Source organism: Ipomoea nil, unplaced genomic scaffold (assembly GCF_001879475.1).
Source record: "Ipomoea nil cultivar Tokyo-kokei standard unplaced genomic scaffold, Asagao_1.1 scaffold1043, whole genome shotgun sequence".
Lineage (NCBI taxonomy): Eukaryota > Viridiplantae > Streptophyta > Magnoliopsida > Solanales > Convolvulaceae > Ipomoea > Ipomoea nil.
The window spans coordinates 3,751,870-3,768,723 of NW_017617471.1; the positions used below are offsets into that span (position 1 = coordinate 3,751,870).

Consider the following 16,854-nt stretch of genomic DNA (forward strand, 5'->3'; position numbering starts at 1 on the left):
ATTATCAGCGAACTCAAAAGCTTTGTAAGGACCTAGGACCTAAGGAACTTACAAAGAGCCATCAAAGCTGACCTAAGGAACTTACAAAGAGCCATCAAAGCTGGAATTCCAAGCTGTTTGGCGAAGCTTTGTAAGGACCTAGGACCTAAGGAACTTACAAAGAGCCATCAAAGCTGACCTAAGGAACTTACAAAGAGCCATCAAAGCTGGAATTCCAAGCTGTTTGGCTCTTTTGTCAATGTTTTTAATTATCAGCGAACTCAAAAGCTTTGTAAGGACCTAGGACCTAAGGAACTTACAAAGAGCCAATAACGCTCCACTGAGGAGCGAACTCATAATCTTCCAAATGGAAGTCCAACCCAAGTACCATTAGACCACATAATCCTGGTAGGAACTTGGATTACTTAAACTCATGGATTTGCTTGAATTGTTACAAATGATACCCCATGAGGGGTATTTATAGTCATTCCACCTCCTAAATGGATGGTGGAGATTTACCTGATCTAATGACTAATAATCTAGTTCTAGAACATTCCATAAATCTTTACACAACTAAGAATATTTTATAGGGTTCTAGAATATTCTAAGTATCTCTACAACTACTAGTATTATATACATGCTTCTAGAAAATTTTATAAACTATGGGAAGATATGGGAAAGTTCAAGATAACTCTAGGAGAATGTAGGATACCTCGGAAATATATAGCTAAGTGCCCCGCGCGTTACATCCTCCCCCACCTAATTCGACGACGCTCTTGTCGCCTTGTATGTCTCCAAACGTCTTGGAATTGTCATAAATCCTCTTCGCGTTCCCATGTTGTCTCCGATTCGGGTAGTCCCTTCCACTTGATGAGGTAGTGAGTTTGAGGTGGAACTCCTCTTTTACGAACAACCCTTTATGTGAATTTGGTGCCCTTGTACATATAATTCCCGCAAGTATTGCATCTAACACTCATTGGAAGCATCATGCGAACCTTCACCTGGTGGTTCTTTGGTTGTCTCCGGCGCGGTATCTTCGCCGGATCGAAATCTGATGGTGTACTTTTGCATTGAAAATTATATTATTTTTCTAGAAAAAATAAAAACAGAGAATACGTTTATTTGTATTAAAAAAAAAAAAAAAGGAATGGAGAATGAAAATGATAATGTAATGAAAGGGGAAAGAAAATCTAAGTAAACACATTAGTGTAAGGTAGCATTACTATAAGATCTTAAATAAATTACTACGTTTAATTTGTTTTACCTATTTTTGCGATCCAGTGTTGAATTGGAATCATTTAATAATCATAAAAGGTATTACTCTTGTCTTCATGACTTCATCTAATTTTGAAGATTAGAATAAAAAATGAAGGAAAAAAAGTCATTATCTTCTGCATTCAAAGAAAAAAAAAGGCGTTATCTTTTGCAGTGGAGATGCTTCTTCAGTTGATATTTTTATGAGAGCCCTGAATGAATTGGAAAAGACTTTGGGTGTTCCTAATATTATTGTGGCATATAATTGTTTTTGGTCATTTATTAACAAATATGTTTAAATCACATTAGGAATGATGTTATTAACCTATCAAAATCCTCAATTTTACTTCTTCTTCGTAATAAAAAATGGGGACAAGGGTCAAATAGACCCTTGAACTATAGGCAAAAGAGCAATTAGGCACTTCAACTTTTAAAATGTGCAATTAGGCCCTTCAACTTATTATTTTGAGTCCAATAACAGGTTTTTCACCTGAAATAAACGGTCAACAGATCTGGTCGCTTTCTCCACCGGAGAAGACAACGGAACGGTTGTCTTCTCTGGTAGTTTTTTTTTTTTTTTTTTTAATTCGCCGGAAAACGTCGCCGGAATTTGTTGACCGTTTATTCCAGGTGAAAAACCTGTTATTGGACTTATTTGACTCAAAATAATAAGTTGAAGGGCCTAATTGCACATTTTAAAAGTTGAAGGGCCTAATTGCACTTTTGCCTATAGTTCAAGGGTCTATTTGACCCTTTTCCCTAAAAAATGTTATCAATACATAAGTCTACTACAAAATCTAAAAAAAATACAATTGAAAAAATCACAAGTCTATTTTGCATGGCAAAGCTTAAGTCTAGTGCACAAATTTACTTCATTAAAATTCAAAAGACTTGTGGTAGTTCTATTACCAAGAAGAAAAAAAAAAAAAAAAGAAGAAGAAGAGGATTTTGAGTGGTTAATAACGTCATTTTAATGTCATTTAAAGTACATATTTGTTGACGGATCGGAGGACCAAAAATGGTCATGTCACAATTATATTAGGACAAACATGGATGTTTTGAAAAAAAAAAATGACTAAAATGGAATACATATATAAATCTGCTAGGACCAAAAAATGAAAAGAACTTAACACTTAGAACTGAATATATCAAAATGCCCTTGTATTTAACTCCATTTAAACGATTTTGTTGATGGATGGCAAAAAAAGATCATATGTCACAATAATACTTGAACCAAATTAAACAAAAATATTTTAAAAACAAAAAATAACTAAAAGTAGATTGACACCTATAAATTAATTATGACAAAAAATAGAATTAACTCATAAAATATTCCTACATATTTACAAAAAATACTATTATATTTTTTATTTAAACTCCTATGAATTTTCTAAGACTATTATTTTTCCCCAAAACGATACTGTTTTTCTTACCAACCTATATATTAATCCAACTAAGTATATATATATCCATTATTACATTATTATTGAGACACTCTTTTTTTTTTTTGGTGCGCCCTGAGATTCGGTATGTTACACACTTCTAAATTTATCACTTCATGGCAAAATCCTAACCATTAATAAAGTTAAAATTATAATTATAAAAGTAAAACTAATGTCTCAAATTTTGCCACATCAATAGAGTATTAGTTGTTTTAATTTGCGCATCGCAAACGTAGGGTGTTTAGCATTTTCCAATATTAATTGAATAAACATCTCAAATTCTCAATTAATTCGAGTCTCAATAGACCAATTGTATATGGAATAAGTTTATTTATTTTTTATTTTACAAGAACGTCTATCGTTGTTATTCAAAATTTTGTAAATTGACTCATATGGAATTTTATACCAATTTGATTTCTATAAAAACTATTTAACGTTATGTTAATTAATTTAATATCATTGAATAAACATTATATATTTAATGAAAGTAAAACATTTGATGATTATTATAAAAAATCTACAAAAATAGAAAACTTAAATAATACTCGTAAAGAATAATAAAAGTATACCAAATAGTTTTTACTTGAATAGTGGAATAATACAAGTAATCATTATGTAACGCCCGTGCAGCATTGCTACACATTTCTGAGGTTTGCTACATATTTTCGGACTTCTCAAGCACATGTACATAGTATCCCATAGTTGGTAGAATATTATAGATGTATGTATATAACATTAGTAGTTGTAGAGATCCTTAGAACTTTTTAGAACATTAAGGAATCCTCTAACTTGTGTAGAGATATTTGAAGGATTCTAGAGGGCAAATCTTAACCACTGGATTAAGTAGATCTCCACCATCCATTGAGGAGGTGGAATGCGTATAAATATCCCTCATGAGGCTCATTTGTAAACCACCTCAACAATTCAAGAAACTTAAAGTGCTCTAAGTAATATAAGCTTCCAAGTACTTTGTCATATTCTTGCTATACTTATTTTCTTATAGAACATAGGTTCCCATATATGTAACATGATGTCAAGCATGACAAAGGAATGATATGTCAAAATAATTAACCAACAACGAAACTAGAAAATTATTCCACCGTTGCAATATAGCGACGGAATTCGCGGCCGAAGTTAATTCCGTCGCGAATTTTAGCGCAAAGAGAAAATTAATCCCGCGAAATCTTGGCGGCAAGTTGATAAGTGAATTTCCACATTATAGATTTTTTTTCTGAGTTATGTGAGACAGGGTGAGTTGAAATAGATTGGTGTTCCTTGAGTTAATTGGATACTCCCTAAACAATGACTGGCATTGGTTGAATTCTTTGTTTCTTTAACTTATTCCTGCTGAAAATTTCTTTGTTGTTCTAATTCATAATGCCTTGCCATTTAGCCCAATACTCAGGAAAAATTTATGAGGATTAAGCATGCATACAACACGCTGCTGAACTCCAAATCAAGAAAGAAGTATGATTCTGGAAGCAGCACAAATTACATGTTTAAACCCCCTTCACCCTGCAGGTAACTTTTTCAGGGATATGATGTACAAATTACATTAGGTAGATGGACCACAGATTTTGCTAGCATAACTTTCTACTAATATTTTAGGGCACTTTTGAACCTCTCTATCTTACAAGTTCAGGTCACATTGTGAGGCTGAAGCTTACTTATCTTGCAGAGGACTTCTTTAAGTATCTTCAAGAAGAATTCCGAAATCGGGAGACGACTCCAGCTTCGCGAGGGAAATCAAAGAGTTTGTGGGAGGAATTAGCGTTAAGTGATGGAATCTTTGCACCGTATATGACTTGAAACAAGACGAGCGATAAATGTGACCATAATCTGAGAATTATCCTACTCCCATCCATTTAATCTGAGTGTTAAATCTTTTCTTCTACTTTCTCCCCGTCTTGGGTCCCCTTTGGTGTGAGAGACAAAGTATTTACAGAATACTAATAGTTATTCATTCACTAGGCTTTTCCATTTTTACTGATAATTATTTACTCAGCTTCATAAGTTTTATTTAATTATTTTGCAATTGAATTGATCATTATCATTGGCATTTTATTCTCGTACTTTGAATTATCAAGTTTATTATTTTCTAGTTTATTAAATTGCATTGTTACACTTCCTTGTGAGTTCGACTCTTGCTTTGCACACTAACTATAATTGATTCGTGCATTTGTGAGGATAATTAAAATTGTCTATCAGGCGTACTGGCATTTCTTATGATTTCTTGCATCAATGCAAGCTTCGATTTGCTATTAAAACCCTGATGTGCTTTCTGCCTCCTGAATTCAACTTCTTGTTTAAATAGAGAATGTTCGAGCTTACAATGTCCTTAGTTTTGAACTTAAGAAATAACATCATATTACAGTCAAATGTAATATATCTTATTGGATGCAGGGCATCAAAGTGGAAGGTGCCGACAACCTTCATATATGGTGTTCATGATTGGATGAATTACGAAGGAGCAGTAGAAGCACGCAAGAAAAGAAAGAACTCAAAAGCTTCGTAAGGAACTTCGATTACTTAAACACATGGATTTGCTTGGATGGTTACAAATGAGCTCCCATGAGAGGTATTTATATTCATTCCACCTCCTCAATGGATGGTGGAGATTTACTTGATCTAATGGCTAATAATCTAGTTCTAGAACATTCACTAAACTTCTACACAACTAAGAGTATTCTATAGGGTTCTAGAATATTCTAAGGATCTCAACAACTACTATATTATATACATGCTTCTAGAAAAGTTTATAAACTATGTGAAGATATGGGAAAGTTCAAGATAAGTCTAGGAGAATATAGGATACCTCGAAAATATATAGCAAAGTGTCCCGCGCGTTACATCCTCCCCACCTAATTCGTGACCGTGTTAAGACCCAAATATTGAAATAGCCTGGTGTCAAATGGGTGAAGAGGACGTCAATAGCGTTAAGGGTTGTTCTGTCTTAGACACTAAGGTCTGGCCGAGTTAGGCACGCCGACCCGATTAAGTTTCGGGAGTCTGTCATTAGTCTTGGACTTGACTATGAAGGGGACCGATGCGATTCGAAGGGCACAACTGCTCGGAAAATATTGTCGCTTCCCTGATGAGCCCATGGTAGGGCAAAATCAGATTGATACGTATGTGGGTAAGATTGGTCCACGAGTTATGAGGCGTCCCGAGACGCCTCACGAACGTTGTGTGTGGCGCTGGACTCTATGCACGTGACATATAGGACACATAGAAAACTAAGAAACCATGCAGCAATAGGATTCATAGAAATTAGGAAATAGGATTCATAGAAATTAGGAAACCATGCAGCTATAGGATTCAAAGAAAATTAGGAAACTATGCAGTTATAGAATTTATAAACCTGACTAGTCAAGAAGGATTTTTTTTTTTTTTTTTTTTTCCTTCTCTCCTCTCTTCTTTTGTTAAGAAGGAATATTAATACAACACAAACTACCTCATTATAGAGTTTTTGGAATTGGACCAAACAATTAGAATAAGTATTTAAACTTTGGAAAAATCTATTTCCAAGTAGGTCCATATTTTTTTCTTTTTTTTTTTTTTGAAAGTTACTGGCTCTATTACATTGTAGTATCTGTTCATATACTTTCTCAACCTACTGAAACACAAAGAACCAATAACGCCTCCACTGAGGCTCGAACTCCCAATAACCCTACTGAAACACTGAAACACAAAGAACCAATAACGCCTCCACTGAGGCTCGAACTCCCAATAACGCCTCCACTGAGGCTCGAACTCATAATCTTCCAAATGGAAGTCCAACCCGGGTACCATTAGACCACATAATCTATTTCCAAGTAGGTCCATATTTTTTATTTTATTTTATTTTTAAGTTATCAACGCATCGTGGTGTTACAATTCTAAAAATATGCTCATTAAAAACCATTTGAAGTGCCTATTGATAGTCAATTGGATGTCTTATTCTGATCGAGGAAGAAGGCCACTGTCAATTTCTGAAAAATAAGTTCCAGAATCTTATTTTTTTTCTGAATGCTACTGACTCTATTACATTCTCAACCTACATTGTAGTATCTGTTCAAACATACTTTCTCAACCTATTGAAACATAAAAAGTCAATAACAGAGATCACAACATACCATCTGAGCACAATGTGCTTGGCACACAATAGAATCTTATATTTCATTATAAACCTAACTCTAATACTACTCCTAAGCGAAATTCTCTCCTCTCAATACTTCATCACTAAAGCCACACCCAATTGTTATGCTCTGGACCCGTGTCCAGCATGCATGCTGGACACGGGTAACAGTGCCGTTAGGCACTGTTATCTTTTTTTTTTTTTTTTTTTTTTTTTTTTTTTTTTTTTTTTTTAATTTCAGATTCGTTAAAGGAGTATATTTTCATAATTTTATTACTATATGTTCATAATTGTAAGTTCATAATGTTAGAGTTCTATGTTCATAATTCAATAACTGTACATTCATACTTCCATAACTGTACATTCATAATTTCATAACTGTACATTCATAATTCAATAACTGTAACTTCATAATTTTTGAAGCTCTATGTTCATAATTTTATCACTATATGTTCATATTGTAAGTTCATAATGTTAGAGCTCTGTGTTCATAATTCCATAACTGTATATTCATAATTGCATAACTGTATATTCATAATTGCATAACTGTACATTCATAATTCCGTAACTGTACATTCATAATCCAATAACTGTAAAATCATAATTTTCGAAGCTCCATGTTCACAATTATAGAGCTCTATGTTCATAATTTTATCACTATATGTTCATAATTGTAATTTAATAATGTCAGAATTCTGTATTTATAATTTTATAACTTAGATTCATAATGTCATAACTGTACATTCATAATGCCATAACTGTACATTCATAATGGCACAAACGAATAACGCCGTTAACGGACAAAATCAATTTTTTTTTAACTGAAATGACGCGTTTTTCTTAAAAACGACGTTGTTTTGGACTCGTGTCCTCAATGCATTGTGGACACGGGTCCAGGGCATAATTTGCCCACACACCCTTCCTTGTTGGCTAAGGATCTTTTTATAGCCTGATCCAAAAGATTCTTTATTTGTAATCTGTATGGGAATGTGATTTCCTACTGGGACATGTAATTGTTAATTAAACTCTCATGCACTATAACTTGAATGCGGAAGCACAATTAACAATGAATCGCATGTAAATCAAATCAATAACTAAACAATTTTTATGATCATGGATTTTAAATTAAACGGAAGTAAAGATAAAACTTACTTGTTCTATTAGAGATGCAATCTTTTAATTGACTTAAATATGATGATATAGAGACGGGAAAACTTAGAGATTAGAAAACCTTAATGATCCCTAAAGTTTAAGGATGTGTCTTATAATTTTGTTAATTTTAGGCTAGAAACCCCATAAAAAATAAATAAATAAATTACCTAAAAAATATAGGTGTAAATATTATTGGATATGGGCGAAAAATAAAACACATCGAAACTTTATAAAAATATTCATAACAAAATATGAAACATAATTAATTTGATAAAATAATTTGAATATACATGTATGTGTGTTATTAAATAAAATAAAATAAAAACTATAAAAATATATTGACTACCAAAGGATTTGAACCTAAAAAAAAAAAAAAAAAAAAAAAAAAAAAAAAAAAAAAAAAAAACTGTAAAAATATATTGACTACCAAAGGATTTGAACCTCTAATTTTCATTATAATAACCAAACACATGCTTTACCAACAAATCTAACTCATTTCTTATTAACAATCAACAGTTTTTATATACTAATACTCAAACATGTACCATATATCTACAATCTACATCTATACAATTTTAATAAGAGCGAATAATGTTAGGCTCTTAACTGGAACAAAAAAAATGTAGGTACTAATTGTTTCTTAAAATGAATGGTTCATATTATTTTGATTTTAGTATTTTTAATGATTTTCCTTATTTACCCTTTATTATATTATTTTCTTTCCTTAAATTCCGTTAGTATAAACTTTATTAACGGAATATTCCGTTAACTATTTATTATTCTTAACTTACTTATTAATTTCTATAAGAAAGGTCTTAAGTTCGAACCCTATTCCAATTAGAGTTAGCATAATTGTTAAACATATACCACGAATATGTTAAAATGTATTAAAAATATAATATAAAATTTAACATAAATTTTGGTCAAATAATTAGCGCGACTAAATACATAGCATTCAATGATTATAAATCATGAACTTTGAAAATCATTTGATTTTTCTTCATTAAAAAAATAATAAATTTAAGTTTAGTTTTTTTTTTTCGTTTAATTAATCTTCTTTTGATTATTGAGAACAAAACTTAATATTTCAATTATGTTTTTATCAATGCATGAAAACTTCTAAAGAAATTTGTAAGTTAATTTTTACTATATTATTATAATAATATCTATTGTAATCTTATATTTTGAATTATTTATTATTATCATCTATTGACAGCAATTGTCATTGACAAACTCTCAAAACAATTTGTCTCAACAACGAATGGAAATAAATAAAAAAAAAATTAATGATTTCATTATTGTTGATGAAAAGTATGTACGCCACTTTATTCAATCATTATGCTGTGGAACTGTGTCCTCCTTGCAATGAGGACATGGTTCTATGTTCATAATTACTGAATTATATGTTTATAATTATAAAGTTATATATTTATAATTTTTGAATTTCATATTCATAATTATTGAACTTTATATTCACAATTATTGAACTCTATATTCACAATTACAGAACTCTATGTTCATAATTATTGAAATATATGTTCATAATTATAAAGGTATATATTCATAATTTTTTAACTTCATATTTACAATTATTGAATCTCTATATTCATAATTACAGAACTATATGTTCACAACTCTATATTCATAATTATAGAACTATATGTTCATAATTTTTGAACTATATATTCATAATTATGAACAGTTTTAGAACCATATCCACCTTGCAATGTGGAAACGGTTCCATAGCATAATTTTCCCACTTTATTGCTCTTATTACTTAAATTTAAAAATAAATTAGTAGCTACAACAAAAAATAATACATACGCATTTAATTAATTTAGAATTAGATATCTCACAACACATGAAACATGTAGGGAAAAATTATCACTATAAAATATCAACATGTGCTTGTAAGATAAAAATTTCATAGCACAACTAAGATCTCAGTCATATACACAACAAGACAAATCTAAAACTTCATACACCATAATCTCATTGCATGATGAATTCCTCTATGATGCCACCAATAACCCAATTGCACATGACACACTACCAATAACAGAAAAAAAGGACATGTATTGAAGATGAAAACAATAACAATACTACCCAAAAGAGAATTAGAAATTTAAACAAAAAAGAATATTTAGTTAGACTATCGCTTTTAGACTTAGTACTTAGATTAACGTTATTACAAAGTTGAAAACATTTATTTTTGTGACAGTTATATATAATCAATCTCTCATGTATTATCTTCCATTTATATACTTTAAATTACCGATTTAAATAAACAAATTCAACATTTATTTACTTTTACATGAACATCTTCTATATAATATTACATTGATATACTTTGAAATACTTATTTAAAAATAAGTATTGGGCATTATCTTATTCGCGCAAAGCGCGTAAAAAAACTAATATATATATACATACAAATATTATATATGGGGTGGGTAGGGGGAGAGGCCTACAAGGTCCTTGGCAAAGTTTCAACGAAATTAAGTTACTTAAAAAGTTTAATTTTAAGGATTTTCAACCATATGCTTTCAATTGCCAACGTGCTACAAGCAATAACTATAATATACTCCGTAACTTTTGTTGTATTGCTCCGTATTATTATAAGGAGGGTGTATATTGGATAAAATTTACTTTGTAATGTTATGTTGTTTATATTAACCGGCTCAAGCAAAGAAGGCTAATAGGTTGTTCTCGTTAGGAGTAGAACTTGTAACTTTGTGATTACTAAGTCAACAACCTGACTAACTTGGTTGAAGTTGCCCCTCTATAAATATAACTTTGATTTCAAGGGAAAGTCAGTAGTCGCTGCTTAAAAGTGTCATGTGGGTGAAGCCCTCCTTGTTATCTTATCTGGAAAAGGGATCGTAAGGAGGTAAACCAACATATGTTGCATATAGATAACCAACTCAAACCATAAGGTCAATAGGCAGTTCTCTTCACATAAAGTCAAATTTGAAACATTGTGATTATCAAGTCAACTACCCGATCAATTCGATTGGGACTACCCAACTATAAGTGTAACGGTTGATATGTAAGTGTGTACTCAAAATTGAAATTTTAAAAGTACATCGTGCAACAATTACAAGTATACAATAATGGTAGATTGCACCATTACATATCAACGATTACATTTGTTGTTGTTGTAATGTGCATGCACTTTAAGTTTGAAACATTTAATAAAACGCTACGGCATTTTTTCCGTACTTTGCACTTTGCAGTCGTTGATTATATCAAATTAACGACTTGAATTAATATGCTATTTTTACTTGATTATTAGTTCTTATTTGATCCTATTGTTTATATATATATATATATATATATATATATATATATATATATATCCAAAAAAAAAAAAAAGGTTTCAAATTTGATGTTCTCTTAAATAAAGATTGACTTTGAAATCTTTAATAAAAAATAATATCACCAAAGACTAATATATTCTTCTTATAATTGACAACCTTTATTTTTCAAAATTGATTTTTTTTTTTTTTCAATACCAAGACTGCTTCTAGTTGGGAAACAGTTTGCCCTTTCGAATATATATTTTTGATAATTTGTTTTTAAATTATAAATATTTCACTTTTTAATAATTATATTCAAGTCATTCTAAGTGCTGTTATGATGAATTAAGTTTTACCTCTCAAAAAAATAAAAATAAATAATTATATTCCAGTCAAGTTTATCCCCCTTTAACCATTTCTACCTCAATTTATATTTATTTATTTTACATTTTATATGTAAAATAATACGGACTACGAGTACGGAGTAACAATTGAGTAAGCAGTTAGGCACGTGATAGCTAGTATTCTAGAAGATGGCTGAATATTACGACAGAAAAGTCTTTTTATTTATTTATTTTATTTTTTTTAAAAAAAGGAGAAAATTGCACTTTTCATCCCTAAGTTATAGGTAATTGTAGAATTCGTCTCTAAGTGTTGGTTATACTCAATTTTCGTCCCTAAGTTATTATTGATGTTACATTTTGTCCTTTTACTAATAAAACAATAGAGACTAAATTTGTAATTTCAGTATAACTCATGGAGGAAAAGTAAGCGCGAAAGTACGAAAAGTGCAACGACAAGTCGACAATGATAACTTAAAGACGAAAAGTGAGCATGACCAACACTCGGGGACGAATTCTACAATTACCTTATAACTTAGGGATAAAAGGTGCAATTTTCCAAAAAATAAATAAATTATGTTCTTGGAATGGATGATCAACATTGCAAGGTGAATTATTATCATACACATTTATTTTTATTATTCTAAAAGTTTATTTTTAATATATTATATTTTTATTTTTTGAAAGTTTATTTTTAGTATACCACCTAAAAATGAAACTATACTACATTTAAATGACATTCAATTTATTAAAAATAAATATTTATTGATGATTCACATTCTAACATGAACGGTATAATCTCTTATGTATCATCGCCTATAATTTTCATAATACAGCTTATTTCATGATTTATGAATTGAATTTCTCTCAAAATATTGAAAACTCTCATCACATTTTTGTATTAAAAATAATTATTAAAAGAAGAAACCAAAATGATTGACTAAAAATTATAACCACTTTCTTCTGAATCAATCAAAATAACCCGTATAAACATTAATATGATTCTACCTTACCAAATAGCCCTTATCATACAATAAAATAAAATGGAAATTCATTCAATTCTCACCTAGATATACCTATGTTGTCTGAACAATCAACTCTCACAATTTTATTTTCTCTTATTTCAATATCAGTACAATATAATAATAATAAAAAAATTATTGATAAATACTTATGTGAAACTATCTCACAAATTTTATCTGTTAAACAGATCAGATACTTGGATCAAGATAAAATGCAATACTTATACTAATAAAGTAAATTAAAAGGGTAGAATGCATGAAGCAAGATACGTTATACTGCGTCATGCTTATCCAAGTCTTGGTTGTATTGACGGAGGAGAATCAAAGTCAGCTGCATGACCCGGTAAGCGATATGCCTCAAATATATTCTCTACTTATTTATTATCCTATTTAATTTTTATTTTTATTATTAATTTTAAAAGACAACTAAAAATAATAATAAAAATGTCATATGGAGACTCCCAAGTCAAGCCTCTGCTACACTAACCTAACATGCCATCAGTATACACATATTGGTATTCTTGTAAAATAAAATAAAATAAAATACAAAAGTAAATATCTTATTAACACGTCATTTTCTTTGTTTGAATTAAAAATTTAGACTTAATATATCAACAATCAACATATATCTCTATTGTGTCGACCCAAACATAACTCCCAACTTAGTCAACTTTAATAATGATTAAATTCGTAAAATTTAAGTAACAGAATTATATTTCATTTATTTAATTGTTCTTTTTCGAGTAAAATTACGATAATCTTAGTGAATTTGAGCTAATAAGACGCGTTTGGATAGTTGATAATGGAGTTGGGGTAAAGTTGGGAATGACAGAAATGAGATTCAGATTCTAATGATTCTGCAGAACACAAAATACAAAGACTGAAGACTCCCAACTCCCTTCCCTCCGACATCTACAAAAATATGAACATTTTTTTCCCATTATACCCTTCCCCTATTTTCCCTAAACTTTTATCCCACAAGTTAAGGAAGTTTACGTTGCCAAACGCGGTCTATCTTAGTTCCTTGGCTACATTACTGTTTTCCATGACTCCAGAGTGGGAAAGCTGGAGAAGAAGTCAAGGTCGAAGGCTGACGCGCAGCTGACGTCGGCTTCCATTCTCGGCGGCGGCGGAGGAGAGATGAGCGTCGCCGGCGGCTGGAGTAGAGGTGTTGCGGTGGTGGGGTCCACCGTCTGCGGTTGCGGTTTGGTCTGGTCGAGCAAGAAAGCGGAGGTGTCGAGAGTGGGGAGGCAGGCGCCGCTCGGCTGGAGCCGTTGAACGGCGCGCTGAGGCTCCGGCTTCAGGATGGGGGCGACCGGCAGGTGCCCGCCGAACTTGAACCCGGTGACCTGCTGCACCATCTGCCGGAAATGGGCGGCGTCGGCGGTGATGTACGTCGTGGTGGACCGCTTCGCCGCGCGTGACTTCCGCTTCTTCATCTTCCCGTTCGCCGCGCCGCCGCCCACGCTCCGCCGCTTCGACCCCGCCGTCTCGTTCTCCGACCCGCCCGAAACCGTCGGCCCGGAAGCGCTGGGAGTCCCCACCACCAGCATCTCCTCCGCCTTGAAAACCGGCGGCGCCGCCGCCACCGGAGCATCCGACATCGATTTCTGCAACACCTTAGTCAGCGCCTCCGTTTCACCGGAAAACACGTCGGCGAACCAAGGATCAACGAACCCAGGACGAAAAACCCCCCACGGCTCCATCGCCATCAAATTCTCAGAAGAAGCCATTTCCGAACACCTTTTCAGTCCATAAAAGAAGAAACTTTAGGTTTCAAGTTTGAAGTAGAGAGAGTGATGAGATTATATATATATATAGACAGAGAGATATGCAGAACAGAGGGAATAGGAGCTGAAATGATAGTAAGAGCAGTGGCAATAAATAGGGCGGTGAGGGGGTGAGGGGTGGGGTGAAAGAAAGAAACGCGTTTATGGGGTCACGCGTCACCATATTTTGTACGGACTGTCTCTCTTTCTCTCTCTATCAAAAACCATGGTCTACCATTTTGTTTTGACTGTGTACTCACAAATTAAAATTCCTTTTATTTATTTATTTAATTTAAATTTGACAAGTAATATATATACTCCGTAATTAATAGCTGATAACAATAATTCCATATTATTTTGATATTGTACATTTTTTTTTATATTTATAGAGTAATACTTTGAGGTTTTTTTTTTCTTTTTTATTTTTAACAACTTTTCCCTAGTCGAGTTATGGGCCAGCCGTCCAGCCGAGCCGATGTAATTTCCTCAAAAGATGCATAATTGGATTAATTGGGAGTCTCAACTCAGAAAAAGCCTAATTTTAAGAATTTTCTTTTTAAAATATTAGTTATATTAAATATTAAGTAGTATGAAGGAGAAATGTATTGATTGTAAAAGTTAAATGATTTGTCTTAACGTGGCAGATAGACATTAGACCTTTTGAGTTCTATGTTTTGTTTCAAGAGAAAAATCAAATAAAGCTATGATGAGAGTGATGTGATATTGATTATTGTACAAAGTTTTTCACTAAATATTGAGTAAAATTATGTTAAAATGGTTCAAAATTGTTCTATTATTTGTGTTTAATTTGGTGTTCGTATATTTATAGTAGTTAACTAATATAGTTAACAAGATTAGTGTCTTTTTTCTCGATATAAGTTTTAAGATTTATTTATGAACATATGTTTAAAGTGTATGATTATATTGGTTGATTTATTTATAATTTATGAGATTAATTTATTCTAACATGTTTTCACTGTAAGTGTTCTAATGATGAATTTGGGTCAACACTAAATATTAATTGATACAACTTTTTTTTATTGGACAGAGAGCTTTTGATTTTTTTATTTTTTTTTTATTTTTGTAAATGCTCTAATAATTTATTTTAGTTAACGTTAAACATTAATTGATACAATTGTTCTTTTATAAGTCAATGAGCGTCCTTAATATATTTTTTGAAGAGTTTCTAGTGTGTTCCACCAGCTGGCACCTATAAATGCTCTAATGACTCGTCTGAGTCAACGCTAAACATTAATTGATACAACTTTTTATTAGTTAGAGAGTTTGCTTAATCTATATGACGGAACTTCCATCATGTTTCACCTATAATCCTATAAATGCTTTAGTGACTTGTCTGAGTCAACGCTAAACATTAATTGATACAACCTTTTATTAGTTAGAGAGTTTGCTTAATCTATATGATGGAACCTCGATCATGTTTCACCTCTAAATGCTCTAATGACTAATTTAGGCTAATGTTAATTTGATAAATCATTTTTGAGTGGCTAGTTGGTCTATTTGTTACATAGATTTCAATGTATTCCACCTACAAATACTTTAATGACTAATTCAAGTCAACACTAAACATTAATTAATACAACTTTATGGTCTGAGATCTTGCTTAATCTATTTGTTTGAGAGCTCTAATGTACTACACTTGTAAATGCTTCAATGGATAGTTGTGTCAATTAATGGTAAGGTGAGGGTAGTGGGTTCGAATCACGACAATTGAGGTTCAAAGCAATGATAAAGGTTGCTCGGAGAAGTCATGCACATGGTGACGAGTTAATAGAGTGACATCGATAGTGGGTTTAAAACAACTAAAAATGGAGATGCACTAACAATAATGTTACGTTGCCTCCCCAGACAAGGAGTGAAGGAGGGAGATATGATGATTCTTGCTTTCTTGAGAATGTAGTGTTGTAAAGACTAAATAAGATATATAGAGAATTATAAATAATTAGATAAATTGTTCCCAAATTATAACTAGATAAATAGATGTAGGGTTAAAGGATATTCCAACCTTTTTTTTTTCAAGTGTTAACCCGCTTTGGTCAAGCTTGTAAGGCTCATTTCTTCATGGGTTGGGTTAAAATTTATTGCCCTAAACCATCATACGGTCAGGTTATTTTGACCCACCTTGACACCTCTATGTAAAGTCTCAACGCATCTTATTCAATCGATAATACTCAAATATAAGATCACACTTAAAGTGAATCAAACTCGTTTCTTGAGTCTTGAATCACATGTTACTGGTGTATTTAACAAATAAAAAACCAATTATACTATGATGTTTACAATTATGAAGTTCGAATAAGTTACATCTTTTTTTTTCAATGATATTTGAGGCCCACTAGACTCGTTTCACTATGGGTTAGAAATGTATTGCTCTTACCTGTTCCACCGCTAGGCGATTTGGGATTGACCCATGAGTTTTGATCCACCATAACACTTCTACGTGAAAGGAATTGAAGCTTTT

At 31.9% G+C, this 16,854-nt stretch overlaps 1 protein-coding gene across 1 annotated transcript; it reads right to left on the reverse strand.

Moving 5' to 3' along the window:
- Nucleotides 1-13,440: 13,440 nt before the first annotated feature.
- Nucleotides 13,441-14,462, reverse strand: LOC109181541 (calmodulin-binding protein 25-like). Its single transcript, XM_019331356.1, has one exon. It carries the CDS (start codon nucleotides 14,337-14,339, stop codon nucleotides 13,635-13,637), a length of 705 nt encoding a protein of 234 aa, XP_019186901.1. The 5' UTR covers nucleotides 14,340-14,462; the 3' UTR covers nucleotides 13,441-13,634.
- Nucleotides 14,463-16,854: the final 2,392 nt, after the last annotated feature.